Genomic DNA, 18,274 nt, shown 5'->3' on the forward strand with positions numbered 1-18,274 from the left:
GGAAGGCAAAACAATTGACTGACGTTAGTATCGTATAAATATTATAGCTCCAGATCCCAGAGTCGCCAGGACTATTAGTCTTACATGTAGTTAAGACATATGCTTACATATTATATGCTTACTCACTAATTTGAAAATAGGATCCTTTAAAAGGTAGCAAAAAATAACGGTATATCTCTTTCTGGGCAAATGATGAAGCCATCGGATTGATCTGGTTATATATGAGGGATCTTTAAATAGTCCGTAAATAATATATTTAAATTTTAAAGAACCTTTAGGAAGTTTGGCAGAAGTAAAGGTCCACGTGAAAGAATGTGAAATATACATTTTTTACTTTAAAACATATATAAAAACGAGAATTTCTATTTTAATGTAACTGGAAGTGTGCTTTAAGTTGGCACTATCTCTGAAGGTTTTTTTAAGTTAGAGAGTATGCATACAGTCTTAAGTACATATTAGATTTCAGCTTTGCTAAAATGATGTAGGTCTGGGGGCCCTGGGATCTCAGTCTTTTAATGTCAATATTTGTCAATATTTCTATGGTAAGATGTCACTTGAAATGTAAAAGTCTCTTTGTTGTAAATGTGCATCTACATTATTAAATCTAAAAGCCACAAATTTTATAAAATTAATAAAGTGTTGTGTATTTGTGACTTACTAAATATCCCTTCTATAAGGCGGTGGACAAATTTAGGCAGAAGAATCTAATCGTACTGCCCAGAACGTGAAGATTGCAATGAACGTGAAAAAAATCGATTGAGACAGACCCGTAAAGCACGATAGTTTACTACTACTGATAATGGTGCAAATTTGAATCGAGCTCCTTTTTGTTATATATATCAATTGATGCCAGCAGTGCCTACAGCTGTGTTGCTATTGGACCTATGAACTCAGTTAGCCAATATTGTAAGGTTATTGTAAAAATTGAAATTTAAAAATTGTTATTGTAAAATAAAGCCAAAGGAAATAGATTGTGTTGTGTAAATTGATACCGTAACTTCCACCTCCAGAGCCATTGTACTCATTGGTTTTAGGAATAGGAGCATATTCCATATACACTTCTTAAAAAATATTCAACAATACAACGACTGCTTTCAAATGACTTCATTTGGAGTAACAAAAGCAGTTCGGGAAAATTTAATGCTAATTTTTAAGTTTTGTCATAGTATCTGCAGTTGCATGTATGTTAATCATAACTATTATAGCCCATACGCATTACAATACATTTTTCCCTCAACAGTTACAAGGTCAAATATATCATAGAGCAGGTTTATTGTTACCAGTACCAGATAGCGACTACAAGTCTTAGTAAATTTATTTTATGAAAAATTCTCCACAAGAAATCAACCTACGTTGTACACATAACAATTCACTGAAAAGGTCAATAGTTGAACAATTACAAAAATTATTTCAGGAATACAATTAACTAATTATATTTTTCAAAAGTGCAATGTTTTAATGCATCTTCTATCGATGAAGTTGCCATTGTTGTAATTGGAGAAAATTTGGAGTCACGTGAAATAATCGATTACAACGTATTAAGGAAACACATCGCTCATATGATGCACTGCAATATCCCATTATATTTTGGCAAGTTGAAGATGGCTATGATTTCCCAATCAAGATGATAAATGCAGGTAATTGAAATATTTTGTTTATGAGATGCTATGTCATCTACTATATCACTTACTAAGCACTTTAATTTGATTTGACAGTTGAATTTAGAAAGAACTTTAAAAGATCTACGGATTTTATTATCAGGAGATTTTCGCCAAACATTGCCAGTGGTTCCACGTTCATAGCAAGCTGATGAACTGAAATCATGTTTAAAGTCCTCCAAATTGTAGAAACATGTCAAGGTATAACATTTAAGCGAGAATATTCGTGTCATGATGCAAAATGATCAATCTGGAGACATATTCTCTAATTAACTCATTGATATTGGTAATGGCAAACTTCCTATAGATGCGCTGATTGGCTGCATCACCTTTCCTGATCGTTTTTGTCAGTTAACGTAATCCAAAGATGAACTCATTCATCATAAAGTGCTTCCAAATGTTGCTGAAAATTATTTGTTCCATGGTTGGTTGAACGGAAGAGCTTTACTGGCTGCCAAACACACTGATATAAATGAATTAAATTTCAATTTCCAAGATGTCATTCCTGGCGTAATGAGGACATATAAATCAGTTGATACGGCTACTAATGAAGATGATTTCGTGAACTATCTACCGGAATTTTTAAACTCACTTGATTTGCCAGGGTTTCCGCCTAACAATCTTCATGGTCCATTTAAGTGGCGGTTGGCGGTTTTTAATTGGAGCCACCCCTTTGTGGGGAAAAACCGAGGGGAGAGTAAAATAGAAGGAGTAGGATAGGTAGAAGAAGGAGAGAGCTAAGGAAAGGAGGAGGGGAAGGGGGGAGGGGGACACCATTCTTCCGGACTGGGTGAGGATGTAAGAGTGGCGGCTCGAGGATCCGGGGTCGCGTACCCGTATGCCCACAAACAAATATCGGACAGATATTAGTCAGGACATCCTCTGGAATAAGAATGAGGAACGGAAAAGCGGTGGGACCTGACGACATTCCGATCGAAGCGTGGAAATCGTTGGGCTCTCTTGGTGTACTCATGCTTACTGACCTTTTTAACCATATCTTGAACACTGGTAAGATGCCGCATCAGTGGCGGCTTAGCTTTATTACCCCTATTTACAAGGGAAGGGGCAGTGTTCAAGATTGTGGTAGTTATAGGGGCATTAAGCTTATGAGTGAAGCTCTTCGAGTGCATGATCGACCTCAGGCTCCGCCGAGAGTGTACTGTCTCTGCGTCTCAATATGAATTTCAGCCAGGATCGGGCACTATGGACGCCATTTTCGCCCTCAGAACTTTGATGGAGGCATACAGGGAAAAAAGGAGAGCTCTGCATGTGGCCTTTTTAGATCTGCAGAAGGCCTTTGACTGTGTGTCTCGTCAGTGTATCTGGTGGGCATTGCGATCCAAAGGGATCCCTGAGGCCTATATTGAGATTATCAGAGGCATGTACTACGATTCCGCTTCTATGGTTAGGACTGCTGTTGGCGACACTAGACCCTTCCCGATTACAGTGGGGGTTCACCAGGGCTCGGCTCTTAGTCCGTTCTTATTCAATGTAGTGCTCGATACTGTCTCGGCTCACATCCAGGACCAGCCTCCATGGCTGATGATGTATGCCGACGACATAGCACTCATTGCCGAGAACCTACTGACGCTGGAGGGTAAAGTGAACCTCTGGAAGGGTACGCTTGAGAACGGCGGTCTTAAACTAAATGTGTCGAAGACAGAGTACATGGCCTGCGGGAGCCGGGACTCGAGCACCATCCTTATAGGTCCTGAGCCAGCCGTTAAGTCGGAGAAGTTCAGGTACCTTGGATCCGTTATGCACGAGTCTGGAGGCATCGATCACGATGTCCATGGCCGGATAAGCGCTGCCTGGGCCAAATGGCGAGAGGTCACTGGTGTGGTCTGCGACCGCAGAATACCGCCCAAGCTCAAGGGGCTGATATACAAGAGCATCGTCGGACCGGTTCTTTTATACGGCAGCGAATGTTGGCCAGCACTATCTCGGCACACTCAGGAGCTTCACGTCACGGAAATGAAGATGCTGAGGTGGATGTGCGGCGTAACGCGGTCTGACCGCATACGCAACACATTCATTCGAGGTAGTCTTGGGGTCCGTGACGTAGCGGATAAGCTCCAAGAGCGTCGCTTGAGATGGTTTGGCCATGTTACGCGCCGGCCTACGAACTATGTCGGACGCAAGTGCCTTGCTATACCAGTTCCTGGGACGCGACCTCCCGGACGCCCAAAGCGTCAAGCGCGGAAGCGCTGGTTGGATGTCGTGATGCAGCACATGAGAGCCAATGGTCTAACCACCGAGGACGCAAAAGATCGTGCAAAGTGGAGTAGTTTGACTAGGAAGGCAGACCCTGGCAATAGCCGGGATTAATGCCAGGAAGAAGAAGAATCTTCAATTAAAGCTTGTATGTGTAGTTGTAATTTTGCGAAACTTTGTAAAGGCACACGATTAGCGATAAAAAAATAATGAATAACGTAATAGAAGCAATCATATTGAAAGGAAAGTATAAAGGAGAAGACTTTTTGATGATGCGGGGCATCCCAATGATTTCGACTGACATACCATACGAGCTTAAAAGACTACAGTTTCCAGTACGGCTTGATTTCGCAATGACTATAAACAAATCTCAAGGGCAGTTATTAAGTGTTTGTGGTATTAATATAGAAAACTCATGTTTCTCGCATGGTCTATTGTATGTTGCCTGTTCCCGTGTTGGAAAACCATCTGCTCTGTTTGTTTACGCGCCAGATAACCAAACAAAAAATAACGGGTACCATAAAGTTCTACAATGAAAATGAAACTGAATTTAGAATAAGTAAAAATAATAAGATATCGGAAATTGTTATTTTTATTGTAATTTTTAATGAATATTACAAGAATTTAAAGTGATTTAAGTTTTTTTTTTTGATATTATATAATTGTTGACTTATCAACTTTCTTTATTTTTTTATCTTACTAGCTGACCCGGTGTCCCGAATAGTAGAATACATATTAAAAAAAAAGAATCGACTGTAAGGCGATACGAAGTTCGCGGGTCTGCTAGTTTTAAATATATTTACAGTATTCATTGAAATATCTAAATATAACAAAGAAATTATTAAATCTATATATATAGAACCTCTTCGAATTATTTCAATAAAGTCAACTTAGACTAATTAAATAAAATCTCTAAGGAATATCGAGTGAGTGGATGGCGCTTTAATCGATTGTTATTTTTATAAAAAAACTTATATTTAATATAGGTTGTTTATAAAAAGATATTTTCGTTTCATATATCGTAACATTAAGCCACTTTATAAATTTCATGATATTTATTCTAGTAATAAGTAAGCGCAAAAAGGGGTATTCCTACAGGAAATAAAAAAAAGATATAGATGGCATCAATTTTATTTATTTAAATTTTGGTGTAAAAAAATGCTTGTTATGAGGTAAAGTCGAATATATTTGCAGAAGACATTTAAAACATTTCGCAAATCCCTTGTGAACACTTCGTGTTTACCTTATAGCCTAATATATAGTAAAAGCTAAGAATAAATCTAAGTTCAAAAGAAATTAAATAAAAAATAATAGTATACCTTACAATACTTTGGTTCATTCGTTTAAGGTTCTATTTATTATTATATTAGCCTAGATAATTCATATTTTTCATTAAAAAAATATATTTTTTAATAGTAACTTTGAACCATATTCAAATTCAATATAAGAAAGTATTATAATTTAACTCTGGTTAACTTCACACAACCTCAAACAACTTCATCAATGCAGATTAAAATCTTCCTTTACTGACAAGTCTATAAGGACTTAAGAAGAACGTAGGAATTGACGTTGGTACAATAATTCTTCCAGCAATAGAATTCGATATGACTTGCCTTCTTCCAGTTCCAAAGTAATAAGCTTGTATTACTAGCTTAGAACAATAGCTTGGATTCTTCGATTTCATATCCGTTGTTAACCTGTAAGTTACATGAATAAGTTTCTTGGCACCACCTTTAGGATTATAATAGTTGTGATCAGCCCAGGCTGCAGCATCTCTAGCCACGTTTCCATCTGGACAACGATATACAGTAGTCCAGTCGGATTTGTGTGCATCAAACCAAGCATGTTTATCTATTTGTCGATTGTTGCTGCTTATACCTCTTTCCCATCCTGGTCCCCCTTTCATTTCAAGTACCCAATTATCGGTAGTCATGATAGCCGAGTGGCCCACTAATCCCCCTACACCACGGCCAGTTATAAGAATATCGCCCTTTTTTACAGTATTAACGAAGCGTCGCTTGTTATCTGCTGTGCTGCGTTTACTTATTCTATTCTTGAACAAAGACTCTTGTGTATCAGGTAGTATGCCATAGTTGTTCATTATGAGCCATTCTTCATAATTAAGCGGCAGTGTACCATTTATGGAGATATATTCCGAGTAAAGATCCCTAAAGACCCTTCGTTCGTCCCTTTGGAATGATTCGAACGGATATTTTTCCGTATTAATTATCCCCATATCGACACCGCTCATGTAGGCCCGGAAGCTTGCGTCGTCCGCCAAAGAATAAATTTCATCTGAAATAACGAATGTATTTAAGCCTCGGCATTAATACACGGCTTGTGGCCCTATCAATTATTTAAAAGTCAGTTAACCTACTTTTAAAAAATGACAGTCACAGTTAAGCTCTTAAAATAAAATAATTATAAATGAAATAATTACAATTAAACATTTCAGTACTCACCAACTGGAACATCTTCAGTGTAGATCTGTCTTATAAATATTAGGAATAAAACTAGAGATATGCAATGTATGTTGCACATCGTGAATAATAATTTCAAGTGCCCATCACAAAATTAACTTCCACTTTTATACTAACGTTATTAAGTAAATTTTAACGCTAATATAAATAGTAGTAAATCCCCTCGATTTGCTCTTAGTGATAACACAATTAATGAATCATTAAACGTACGGATAATGTATGACGTTTAACCTATTTATAACTCTTCACAAAATAATCATTCTTTGACATAGTTTCATTACAGTATTTATTTATTTAAGAATACTTCACATTCTTCACACTAATCGCTTTTAAGTAAATACAATTTAATTTACATTCAGAACTAGTGGACCCGAACGCGGCTACGCCCGCTTGAACTATACGAATATTTATTAAATATATTTATGAAATTATTTTCAAATTCAATAGAGAGATACGTTAAGTAAGCTCATTTTGGGTGACGTTTTCTAACAACAAACTTTGCATATCGTTGCTTAGCAACCGTCGCTTGTTATTAACATGGCGGAATAAATTGCATATCAAATTAATAAGTATTTTAATATATTGGTATATATCGAAAATATTACAAATATGAGAAAAAAAAGTATCCTATGTTCATCCCGAGACCCTCATGTATCTCTCTATGAGTATTTTAGCACAATTAAATTAGCAGTTTGGCCCTGATTGCGTAAAAGACAGACAGACAGACAGACAGACAGAGTTACTTTCGAATTTATAATATAGGTATGGATATACGAATATCACCTATATATTAAATGTTGATTTAATTTGTTTTATCTATATATTATGTATATGTAAAAGTAATATTTGTATGATAAATTTGGCGCGGGCTGGGAATGCGCGAATTTGAGATCAAAGCGGAAAACGGAGTGTCTAAATGCTAATTTCACTTTGTTCACCCCACTATATGAAAAAAACGTAAAACTGATGACTGACTAGCAAAAATAAAAATATAGTTTTAAATTAATTAAATTTATCTTATAAATAATCTTATAGATAATCTTTTCAGTATGTAAAGAGAGAGGCCTCCGTAACACAGCGCAAGCGTGTGACTGTAACATGACGGCTGTGGGTTTGATCCCCACTCGGTAGATTGAATTATTATTTATTAATGTTTTTATTTCTCGCGTAATCCCTCGAAAAATTCGGCGCAAAGTAGGAAACGGGGTATCTTCAGCCTAGGTTCTCCCTGCCTGCAAGGAAAATGCGGGATACAAAAGGTGAAATTGTATATATATTTTCAATATGTCAATACGTAAATACATACCTCGTATGTATGTAGGTACGTATTAAACTAATGCAGCGAACTTCGTAATGGCACTCACGTTCATTCCTTTTGGGGATTAAACTGATTATAGATGAGATGAACTAACTACTAGTCATATGTGCAAATGTTAAAATATTCGAAAAGGTTCAGGTTCACTCTTAGTGTGAGGACAGAGGAAATTACCACAGCTTAGTGTTCACGCTTAGTGTCAGGACACTCAATTTCTAACGTTTCAGATTCAAACTTAATGCTAAGCATAAAACTGATACTATATCGGTTATTGCAAATGTTTTAGATTCACGCATAGTGTCAAGACACTCGGCTTCCACTTACTGTCCAACATTTGAGAGATTCACATGTTGTCTTGTTAAAATATTATAGTTAGATCGGCAGTAAATATACATATTTGTGGGAAACTAGTTGAGAGAGACCTACAGAAAACGCACAGACAAAATTACTAAACATAAATGGTTGACATTTAGCATGTAATTTTCTTAGGGAATTCATGATATTCCAACGGGAAGTAGGTTTAAGGCAGTAAAGTCTAAGCAAACAAAGACGGGCGACAACTCTTTAATAATAAAATAACACAACAGAAAATAAAGCATATATAAAAAATAATTATTTAATAATTGTCATTAAATAACAATCATCGGAAAATGGACATTCATTCCAGGTTCAGTTATCTTCGTAAATAGATCAACAACTGTTTTGCAAATTGACAATCATTTGAATGTAGAGAGCATTTGTTGACTTTACCATCTAATTTGTAACAGAATATCCTAAAATATGCTATACATTTCAAAAAATATATTTCTAATGTTAATATACTAACTTATTGAAATTAGCTAAATATAATTGTATGAGTAAAAAAGGCTATTATAACAACAAAAAAAATAACTTCTTGTTAGAGGACCCTACTCGTAAAAAAATTTAGAAAATAATACAAAAAAATAATCCCGACTTCAAAACTATGCACAAATATAAACTTATACTAAAAAGTAGAATAAAAATATTTTAATAACTTTAAATTAAATAAATAAAATTACTTATACTTATATATACCTATTTACTGTTTAAAATCCGTTGTTTTTGGAGTCGGTCGGCTTTGTGCCCCCGATGTTAAATGCTCAAGTGCAAGTGCAATGCTCAGTATCGTACTTTTAAAAAAGCATGAAAATGAAAATATTTTATTCAACCAACAACCATTATTAATTATTCTTTTAAATGATTAATTATTCTTTTAAAATGTCTAATATTTAGTTTAATTATTCCAATTTGATGGCTTCTTAATGATTAATGGTTCAAGAATCCTACAGTACATTTTATATGTGAACGGTGCAACAGGAAGGCCGATCAAACAAAGACAACACTCTAGCTTGTTGTTCTCTAAGTTGAACGAACGCGTAGAGGACAAACAAATTTGCATCTAAGATGATGATGATTGGGCTAGAACCTGTTACTAATAAATAAATCAAGTTTCGATTTGACATATCAGAAATATTTATTTCTAGCTTTTTGAAAGTTTAATTCTTCTAACCTACATTCCATATTTCTTATCTGTTTCTGAGATTTTAACAAAAAAAACCATGGAAACTCACACACAGCTCTTATTAGCTTTTCTTAGCCTAAGGGAATAACTAAATTTATATTTTTAACTTTACATTTTATGGCATATAGTCGAAATATATTTTTATATTAAAAACATTTTTGTACACAATTTCACATTAAAACGTAGATAAAGACGTATATTTATATATACGAGTACATTACTCATTATTCAATAAATAATTCGTTCTTCTACAATGACAACTTGTACGTATGCAATAGCCCGCTGGTTTCCCTCTTGTATGACAGTATTGTGTGCAGTCGTAGGGACACCGTTTTCCTATTCGAGCAGCGTCTCCCACTGGAATTGAAAAGTAAAAACGTTTCAAAACTAATTCATAATTAATTGTGTGTTCATAAAAAAGTGTGAGATTGTAAACTCGACTGGTTGCGGGTTCGATCCCCGATTTCTATATATTTATCATCCACGCGAGGAAATGAAATATTTATTTAAATTTAAATGTTAATTAATCAATCAATCATAAAATAAATAAAAAAGAAACATATACTATTAAACATTTCTACCCCTATAGAAATGGAACTAATTTACATTTTTTTTTGAAAAAAAAAGGACTAAAAACACATTCGCTAAGTAGAATTGGATACAAGATTGGTATTTGTTATAGTTGACCTACTTCCAAGATAATACCTATACGAGGGAGTTTACAGAGGAATCGGTTGTATTGTATTACGGAAGTAGAGCGCATATTTACATTATAAAAGCAATATACAAATATATCGAAATAATTCATTAAATGAATGTTTTCAATAGTAATTATAATATACTAGCGGACGCGCGCAGCTTCGCTTGCGTATTTAGGGGGAATTCTAACCCATGAAACATGTGTTCAATTAAATATTTTTAAGAGTCTAAATTTCAAATTTTATAAGAATCGGTGGCGATTTAAGAATCTTCCCATACAGACTTTCAATCCCTTATTTGCACCCTTAGGGGGTGAATTCTAGAAAATCATGAAACATGTGTTTAATTATATACGTTTAAGAGTCTTTTAAGAGTCGTTTAAGAGTCTTATAAAAATTGGTGACGATTTAAAAAAAACCTATACAAACTTTCAACCCCTTATTTGCACCCTTAGTGGGAGAATTCTATAAAACGATGAAACACGTATTCAATTAAATACTTTTAAAAATCTAAATTTCAAATTTTATAAAAATCGGTGCCGATTTAAATTTTTTTCCATACAAACTTTGAACCCCTATTTCACCCCTTTAGGGTTAAAATTTTTCAAAATCCCTTCTTAGTGGATGTCCAGATTACGAAAGTAAACTTTTGTCCAAATTTAACGTTTCTACGCACAGCGGTTACGGCTGTGCGTGCGTCTTACCTCAGTCAGTAAGGACAAGTCCTTTTATATATATAGATATACTCATATGTACAAACATTTATTATTATACTATACAAGTATAATAATACTTCAGTAATACATGAGAATTCATTTGGCAATTTTATAAGTAAGCAACATTATTAATACAATAAATTATTTAATAATACCTCAGATTCATAGATCTTATACATAAGGAGAGGTGTCCAAATGGTTCGTTTGGACTCTTTGAGGTCAACCGAGACTTGCAGCTTAGATTAGATTAATCTACTGTGACGGTATTCGCACACAACAAGGTAGACAAAAAACAACCTAGTATTTAGGCACTCTATTCTCCTTTTTCCGCCAATTTCTGGAGGCATTGTGAATTGAGTGGGAGAACCCAACGCCGCGCTTTACCGCGACAACATAATTAATTTGATAATTTTATTGACGATGCACGGTAATCGTTAACCAATAGTTTAACCAATCTACTTGTCTGGTTAAATTCATTGTGCCATCAATGTTTTTAATATATATATATATTTTTATATAAAAAACAATTTTATTATTAACCGTGTTAAAAAAATAATTCTCGTGTTGGGTGGCCTTGGTTAAATTGCTACTTTGATAAGCATGCCGATTATTTTGTTTCTCGTCGCTACTTTGTATCGCGAATTACTTACTGTTAATTTAATAATTTCTCCTTTTGAAAACCAATATATATTTATCTCTATTCGTCTTAGTGTTGTTCAATTGAAATATTTTCCAAAAATATAGTGGCCATAGGTTCCATTACTTAAAAATATTAAGATAATAAGAAATATGTTTTTTTTATATTTTTAAGTCAAGAAACTTCCATTTATGTTTTATACTCGATTTCACACAGCGGAATTCAACGCACTTTGTTCTAGGTGGCAAAATGAAAATAATTCATTGCCCTGTGCGAGAATCGAACCCACTACCGTCGCGCTTACATACTTATAGTGCGTTGTAACGGTGTCAAATATATATTTTATATTATATCAAAATTACTAATTTATATTAAGCTTGTCAATCATGAAATACGTCAATGAATAACATCGAGCTGATACCAGCAAGCAGGTGACCATCTGTTGTACATTAACTAATTAATGTAAATTGATATTCTTATTAAGTTAATTAAATAATTATTATTATACTTCTCTAAGAGTAATAAACTTTTTCATTATCAAAATAATTTTATTTAAAATTTTTTTTTTTAAGAAAAAAATATATAATCTACTGCGTACACAATATGAGTTTACTTATAATAAAAGAAAACATTAAATCTATTTTACAAACACTTAAAATGGAGATAAAAACTATTCAAGACTAATAATTATATTAATGATAAGATTTTCTATTTTAGAGGCGAGAGATAATAATATTTTAAATGGAAATTAAGTAAAAGAACATAAATCTGAAATGCAATCCTATTTTAATGATTTATTGGTATTTATTTAATGATTATTATTAAATGTTATGTTAAATTAAATTATTATTATTATTAAATGATATGTTAAATATTCATACCGCATATACATTTAATATTACCCATATTTAAAGGCATAATTGGTTGTCTATATATGTATATGTACAATAAAAATATTATCTTTATAAATATATATTTTTTGATTCATGCCAAATCTTTCATATTGCAGGCAGAAAAAACCTAGAGGTAACAGTTCTCAATTTTTTACACCAATTTGAGACTACGTGTTAAATGGCAGAACTTACCACGTCCCTTTGTTTTAACAACGTTTCAAAATAAGAAAATCTTACTAAAAACATCTAACGGAAGTTTTTATTTTCACTCGAATAAAATACATTTTTCATTACTCATGATAAATACCCATACAATTAAAAGATATTAATCACAAGCAATCAGAAACTATGGGGAAAAACCATTAGAAACCATAAGACCCCTAGTAAGAATTGTAACTAAAAAGGATAACGATAATAACGATATTACATCTACAAACAGCATACAAGATATAGACATTATATTTTCTTAAAGAATTCAAACAAGATTTTATAAAAAAAAATGATAACTCTTGTATCATTTATTTATTAGATACAAGCAGTAGTAAAACGGGTTTCAAACTTAAGCGCAAGTTTCCTTCCTTGTTTTGCTTTGCTATATATAGGTATATAATCATTTAAATTCGAAAAATTTATTAAGTAAAATATCTAATTCTATAAATAATAAATTAAATTTAATTAAATAAAACTGCTAATAGTTACAAAAAACAATATTTATTTTGTGTACACAAGTAATTTGAAAAAATAATAATTACTACCAAAATAAACTGACATTTTGTTTTTAATATGTGCAAGCTACCAGAATGTGACGTCACTTATCTCATAGCCTCTGAAGAATGTGGCTATTAAATAGTCATTATTATATACAATTCAAACAACTTTAAAGAAAGAGTAAAATTGATAAAAACCATAAATGTATATAACATTAAATTAAACCTAAGTAATTAATTTAATTTTAATAATTAGTTAAGTTTAACGTTATATATATTTTTCTGTTTCTTTAACAAATATGTTATTCCGGTAAAATAAAATGCTCGGTTAACATAACTTAAATAAAAACATCTATTTATTATAAAATTAAAAAAAAAATACTAGTCATATGTACAATAACCCAAAATTGAACTTAAGTCGTATTTTTTTAAGGAATTAAGTTAATTTATAAAGTCAAGATTAATATCCAAAATTTTAAAAATATCATAAAAGAACCGTATAATATATTTATATATATTTACTACCTTTTAATCCAAATCCCAAACATAGTATAACCACAATTAATATATTTAAAAAATGGAAATTCATTTTACTTTTTAATTTCTATTGTCTTTTAAGGTTAACCACCAACCACCTTTAGTGAATAATAACACTCGACTGACTGATATGAGAATCATAACTTTAAATCACAGAAATCAGTTTATTTATCAGACGTAAATTTAGTTTCAATTATTAATATTTTAAAATAAGGAGCTGTGTAAATTTAGTATACAGAAACCAAAATGAATTGTTTTTGATAGATATTTTAAATTCAATAAATAGTGTTACGTATATATTAAAAAATACTTGTTTTATGAAGGTTACCAAAGTAAGGAAAATATATCTTATATATTACTCACAAAGCAGTTATGTAAAACATAGTTTTTGCTCTATAATCGTGCTAGTATGTTACAAATATATGTGTTTATTGAATTAAAACTTTACTTTTAGGGTTCCGTACCTCAAACGAAAAAAATCGAACCGTTATAGGGTCAAGATTTTTTTTCTCAAGATTACGTCTCCATGCTCTCCACGCACCTCCATATCAAGCTGAAAGCTATTTTAAGCATCCACGATTACAGCCCCTTAAAACAATTGAGAATATACGATTCTTAAGATCAAAAGAACTGTTAAGTTCTTCTTTGCTATTTTGGTTTGTGTTAAAAATGAACTAACTGACTTGTTATATAATAATAACTAGCGACCCTCTTGCGGCTTCGCCCGCTTTAACTACTGGATTATTCATGTAATATATGTTTGCAAAGCACTTAAGATAATGTGAAAATGAATGAAACCCTAATGCAACCCGCATTTTTGTAGTTTCAATAAGGATTTTCCAATTGTTTTACAAAGAAAGGGTTTTTTAGTAGGTATCGTAATTTTAAATCTGTGCTACTAATCTTTTCAAGTACTTATTAAAATATATTTAAATGACTATTTTTAGATAGTTAAATGACTATTTTTAAACGGAAGAAATTATAAACGAAAACCTACCTACTAATAACTACTACAAAAAATGTGAAACCAAATATATCGCGCTTAAATAATACATTCAACTCCAATTATCCAATACGTGCAAACGCATCTAACTAAATCTTCGTTGCTATAGAGACAGGCGGGTTTTTTTTTTCGAGCTTGTGGTTAATGCTGAAAGGGGTATTCTGTCCCTGATGAAAAGCAAGCACGACGTGGCTGCTTGTGAGGAAAATTAAATAGAATGCATGGGCCGGGAATCGAACCCGGGGCGTCGGCGTGGCAGGCGAGCATTCTACCACTGAACCACCGATGCGTGTAAGGCAGGCGGGCGCGGCGGACGCATGGCGAGTAGCGAGCCGTTTCTCAGCAAGGATTTTTTGATATTGTAACAACTTCCAAAGTACTTATTAAAATGAAAAACAGTAAAAGACAGTTTTGGTCTACATTAAATGGCCAACGTAACTAATGTACTTATTTATATGCTGAGAGTAAGGGATAAGTGAAACTTGAGTAACATACAGCTGATGTGTCAACGGCGGGATGTGTCAACAATTAAATGCGTTTTTCTGTAAAACTATTCGCAATTTCGAAATATTGTAAAAAGCAAATTTTATCTTCGTTTAACGTAGAAAATTAATAAAGTATTTTAAAGGATAAGGATTAATATCATTATGGAAAAATATCCCTCACAATAAAAAATATATTGAAATTATTATTTTTAGACAGAAAAATGATCACTACACGTTATTCTTAAAAGATACGAATATGCTCTTGCGGACTTTTTTGTAGATCTCATTAAGAGGAACAATACTCCAGTACATTTTTTTCATGTAGTACTTAACATTAGAGCAGCGCATGCGCGAAAGTGTCTCAACGGGTAGGACTTTATACACATTTATCGTATTTATGTTAATTTACATAAGAATGTACAAATAATAAACTATATATAAACCTACTACAAAAAACACCCGACTTAATGGTGAAGACCGTATCAAAATCCGTTGGGTGGTTTAGAAGAAGAAGAGTTAGAAACAACAGACAGACACGAAAAGCGACTTTGTTTTATAAGATATAGGATTACAAGTTTTATGCTGTAAAAGGACGTAACAAAATAAAAGCAGAAACTTATGTTTACAAAACATCTTGGCTGAATTAACATTTACAAACTCATATTTTAAGTTAAAATACAAAACAAGGGAAAATAGAAAATTCTGCTCTAGGTCTACAGCATCTAGTTTTACTTTTTTACATTTACACTCATGTTTTACTTTTTTATATTTACATTTCAAATATTTGTATTAAACTCCAGTAACAATTGAAAATTATACGTATATTAATCAACTAGCGGACGCGCGCAGCTTCGCTTACGTATTTAGGGGTGAATTCTAATAAACCACGAAACATGTGTTCAATGAAATATTATTAAGGGTCTAAATTTCAAATTTTATAAAAATCGGTGGCGTTTTAAAGATTTTTCCATACAAACTTTCAACCCCTTATTTGCACCCTTAGGGGGTGAATTCTAGAAAACCATGAAACACATGTTCAATTAAATATTTTTAAGAGTCTAAATTTCAAATTTTATAATAATCGGTGGCGTTTTAAAGATTTTTCTATACAATTTTCAACCCCTTATTTGCACCCTTAAGGAGAGAATTCTAGAAAACGATGAAACACGTATTCAATTAAATACTTTTAAAAATCTAAATTTCAAATTTTATAAAAATCGGTGCCGATTTAATTTTTTTTCCATACAAACTTTCAACCCCTATTTCTCCCCTTTAGGGTTAAAATTTTTCAAATTCCCTTCTTAGTGGATGTCCAGAATACAAAAGTAAACATCTGTCTAAATTTAACGTTTCTACGCACAGCGGTTACGGCTGTGCGTGCGTCTTACCTCAGTCAGTGAGGACAAGTCCTTTTATATATATAGACTAGCGGACGCGCGCAGCTTCGCTTGCGTATTTAAGGGTGAATTCTAATAACCCATGAAACATGTGTTCAATGAAATATTTTTAAGAGTCTAAATTTCAAATTTTATAAAAATCGGTGGCGATTTAAAGATTTTTCCTTACAAACTTTCAACCCCTTATTTGCACCCTTAGGGGGTGAATTCTAGAAAACCATGAAACATGTGTTTAATTATATACGTTTAAGAGTCTGAATTTCCAATTTTATAAAAATTGGTGACAATTTAAAAAAAATCTATACAAACTTTCAACCCCTTATTTGCACCCTTAGGGGCAGAATTCTAGAAAACTATGAAACACGTATTCAATGAAATACTTTTTAAAATCTAAATTTCAAATTTTATAAAAATCGGTGCCGATTTAATTTTTTTTCCATACAAACTTTGAACCTCTATTTCACCCCTTTAGGGTTAAAATTTTTCAAAATCCCTTCTTAGTGGATGTCCAGATTACGAAAGTAAACTTTTGTCCAAATTTAACGTTTCTACCATCAGCAGTTACGGCTGTGCGTGCGTCTTACCTCAGTCAGTGAGGACAAGTCCTTTTATATATATAGACTAGCGGACGCGCGCAGCTTCGCTTGCTTATTGCTTAGGGGTGAATTCTAATAAACTTTGAAACACGTGTTCAATAAAATATTTTTAAGAGTCTCAATTTCAAATTTTATAAAAATCAGTGGCGATTTAAAGATTTTTCTATATAAACTTTCAACCCCTTATTTACACCCCTAGGGGATGAATTAAAATAAACCACGAAACTTATGTTCAATGAAATATTTTTAAGAGTCTAAATTTAAAATTTTATAAAAATCGGTGGCGATTTAAAGATTTTTCCATACAAACTTTCAACCCCTTATTTGCACCCTTAGGGGGTGAATTCTAGAAAACCATGAAACACATGTTCAATTAAATATTTTTAAGAGTCTAAATTAAAAATTTTATAATAATCGGTGGCGTTTTAAAGATTTTTCCATACAAACTTTCAACCCCTTATTTGCACCCTCAGGGGAAGAATTCTAGAAAACCATTAAACATGTGTTCAATTAAATACTTTTAAGAGTCTGAATTTCAAATTTTATAAAAATTGGTGCCGATTTAAAAAAAATTCTATACAAACTTTCAACCCCTTATTTGCACCCTTAGGGGGAGAATTCTAGAAAACGATGAAACACGTGTTCAATTAAATACTTTTAAATATCTAAATTTCAAATTTTATAAAAATCGGTGCCGATATAATTTTTTTTCCATACAAACTTTGAACCCCTTATTTCACCCCTTTAGGGTAAAAATTTTTCAAAATCCCTTCTTAGTGGATATCCAGATTACGAAAGTAAATATCTGTCCAAATTTCACGTTCCTACGCACAGTGGTTACGGCTGTGCGTGCGTCTTACCTCAGTCAGTGAGGACAAGTCCTTTTATATATATAGATTACGTATACAAAAATAATATAAAATATTTTTCAATATTAAAAGGAAGTGCAGGTGAACTTGTTCTACAATAATTAATCACGCTCGTCATACTTTCGTCTCTTTGCGTAATTAAAACGGCTTTTATTGTTAATTTCTGGCGCCATCTGGCAGCAAAGATTTATGAATGCAATTTTAATTATAAATGTAATAGAAGTGCTTCGTAGTTGGAATAATTGTGCCTGATTGTGGAAGGGAAGTATTTCCGTACTATACAATAAAGTAAACCCTTAATTTTTTCTTGATTTTTTGGTAGAAATTGATTTTATAATAGTTTTTTTATTTAAAATTAATTTGTATTTATTTGTATTAATTATTATATTTTAAAATAATAAATTATATATATATTATCGATTACTAATTTAATTTAATATTTATTTCCTTGAACGTAATAACAATTGTGATATTATTGTTCCGTTGAAGGAAATAAACAACAGTTTTACAGTAAATATATATTGGA

The 18,274-nt window shown here is 32.4% G+C and overlaps 1 protein-coding gene and 1 long non-coding RNA gene across 2 annotated transcripts; both read right to left on the reverse strand.

Moving 5' to 3' along the window:
- Positions 1–4,987: 4,987 nt before the first annotated feature.
- Positions 4,988–6,488, reverse strand: LOC146530201 (uncharacterized). The gene is made up of 2 exons (XM_085200967.1): positions 6,335–6,488; positions 4,988–6,167 (listed from the first exon to the last, which is right to left on the reverse strand). Exons 1-2 carry the CDS (start codon positions 6,411–6,413, stop codon positions 5,383–5,385), a joined length of 864 nt encoding a protein of 287 aa, XP_085057093.1. The 5' UTR covers positions 6,414–6,488; the 3' UTR covers positions 4,988–5,382.
- Positions 6,489–8,215: 1,727 nt separating this feature from the next.
- Positions 8,216–13,663, reverse strand: LOC146530202 (uncharacterized). The gene is made up of 2 exons (XR_014878968.1): positions 13,387–13,663; positions 8,216–9,567 (listed from the first exon to the last, which is right to left on the reverse strand). It is a non-coding gene; the product is annotated as an uncharacterized LOC146530202 (long non-coding RNA).
- Between the last annotated feature and the right edge of the window lie 4,611 nt (positions 13,664–18,274).

Source organism: Heliconius melpomene, chromosome 17, assembly GCF_056956725.1.
Source record: "Heliconius melpomene rosina isolate 202511_hmr_F chromosome 17, ASM5695672v1, whole genome shotgun sequence".
Lineage (NCBI taxonomy): Eukaryota > Metazoa > Arthropoda > Insecta > Lepidoptera > Nymphalidae > Heliconius > Heliconius melpomene.

Bases quoted from the DNA above. Each gene is read 5' to 3' on its own strand.
- LOC146530201 (XM_085200967.1), bottom strand. From the start codon at position 6,413: ATGTGCAACATACATTGCATATCTCTAGTTTTATTCCTAATATTTATA. The intron at 6,168-6,334 runs GTGAGTACTGAA...TCGTTATTTCAG, and splicing joins CACTGAAGATGTTCCAGTTG to ATGAAATTTATTCTTTGGCG.